The following is a 356-nucleotide window of genomic DNA, read 5'->3' as shown; positions in this document are numbered from 1 at the left end:
CTTTCAGACATAGAAATCTCGCTTGCGGATCGTTCCTTTGTGAATGAATATATCTTGCTACATTCAAAGCCAGCAAATCGAACTGCCTTCGACGAGCGGCTACGTGTTTTCAATCCGACTCAAACAGAAACTGGAGGGGAGAAGGGAGGAAGAAAAACTGAACAGAACCGAAACACAGTTTCAGTCCATTAAGTCTCGCTCACCTGTGTGGACGCGTTGCCGTGGGACTGACAGGTGCAAAAGAAGGAACGCTGACAGGTAGTTCTCTTCACTGCGCGGCCATGTTTTCTTTGGCGCGTCCGCGGAGAGCGTCGTTAGAAACCACCTCGTTTGACCTCCCGTCTTGTCACTCCCTC

The 356-nt window shown here is 50.3% G+C and overlaps 1 protein-coding gene across 1 annotated transcript in view; it reads right to left on the bottom strand.

Annotated features, from left to right (window-relative positions):
• The window catches only part of LOC143280474 (uncharacterized), a 6,646-nt gene extending 6,538 nt beyond the window's left edge, over positions 1–108 (bottom strand). The window contains exon 1 of the mRNA XM_076585127.1: positions 2–108. Within this exon, the coding sequence (XP_076441242.1) occupies positions 2–11 (10 nt within the window). The 5' untranslated portion in view covers positions 12–108. The remainder of the gene's footprint in view (position 1) is intronic.
• Positions 109–356: the final 248 nt, after the last annotated feature.

This window comes from Babylonia areolata, chromosome 3 (assembly GCF_041734735.1).
Source record: "Babylonia areolata isolate BAREFJ2019XMU chromosome 3, ASM4173473v1, whole genome shotgun sequence".
NCBI lineage: Eukaryota > Metazoa > Mollusca > Gastropoda > Neogastropoda > Buccinidae > Babylonia > Babylonia areolata.
This window is presented reverse-complemented; position numbering and strand designations above follow the sequence as displayed.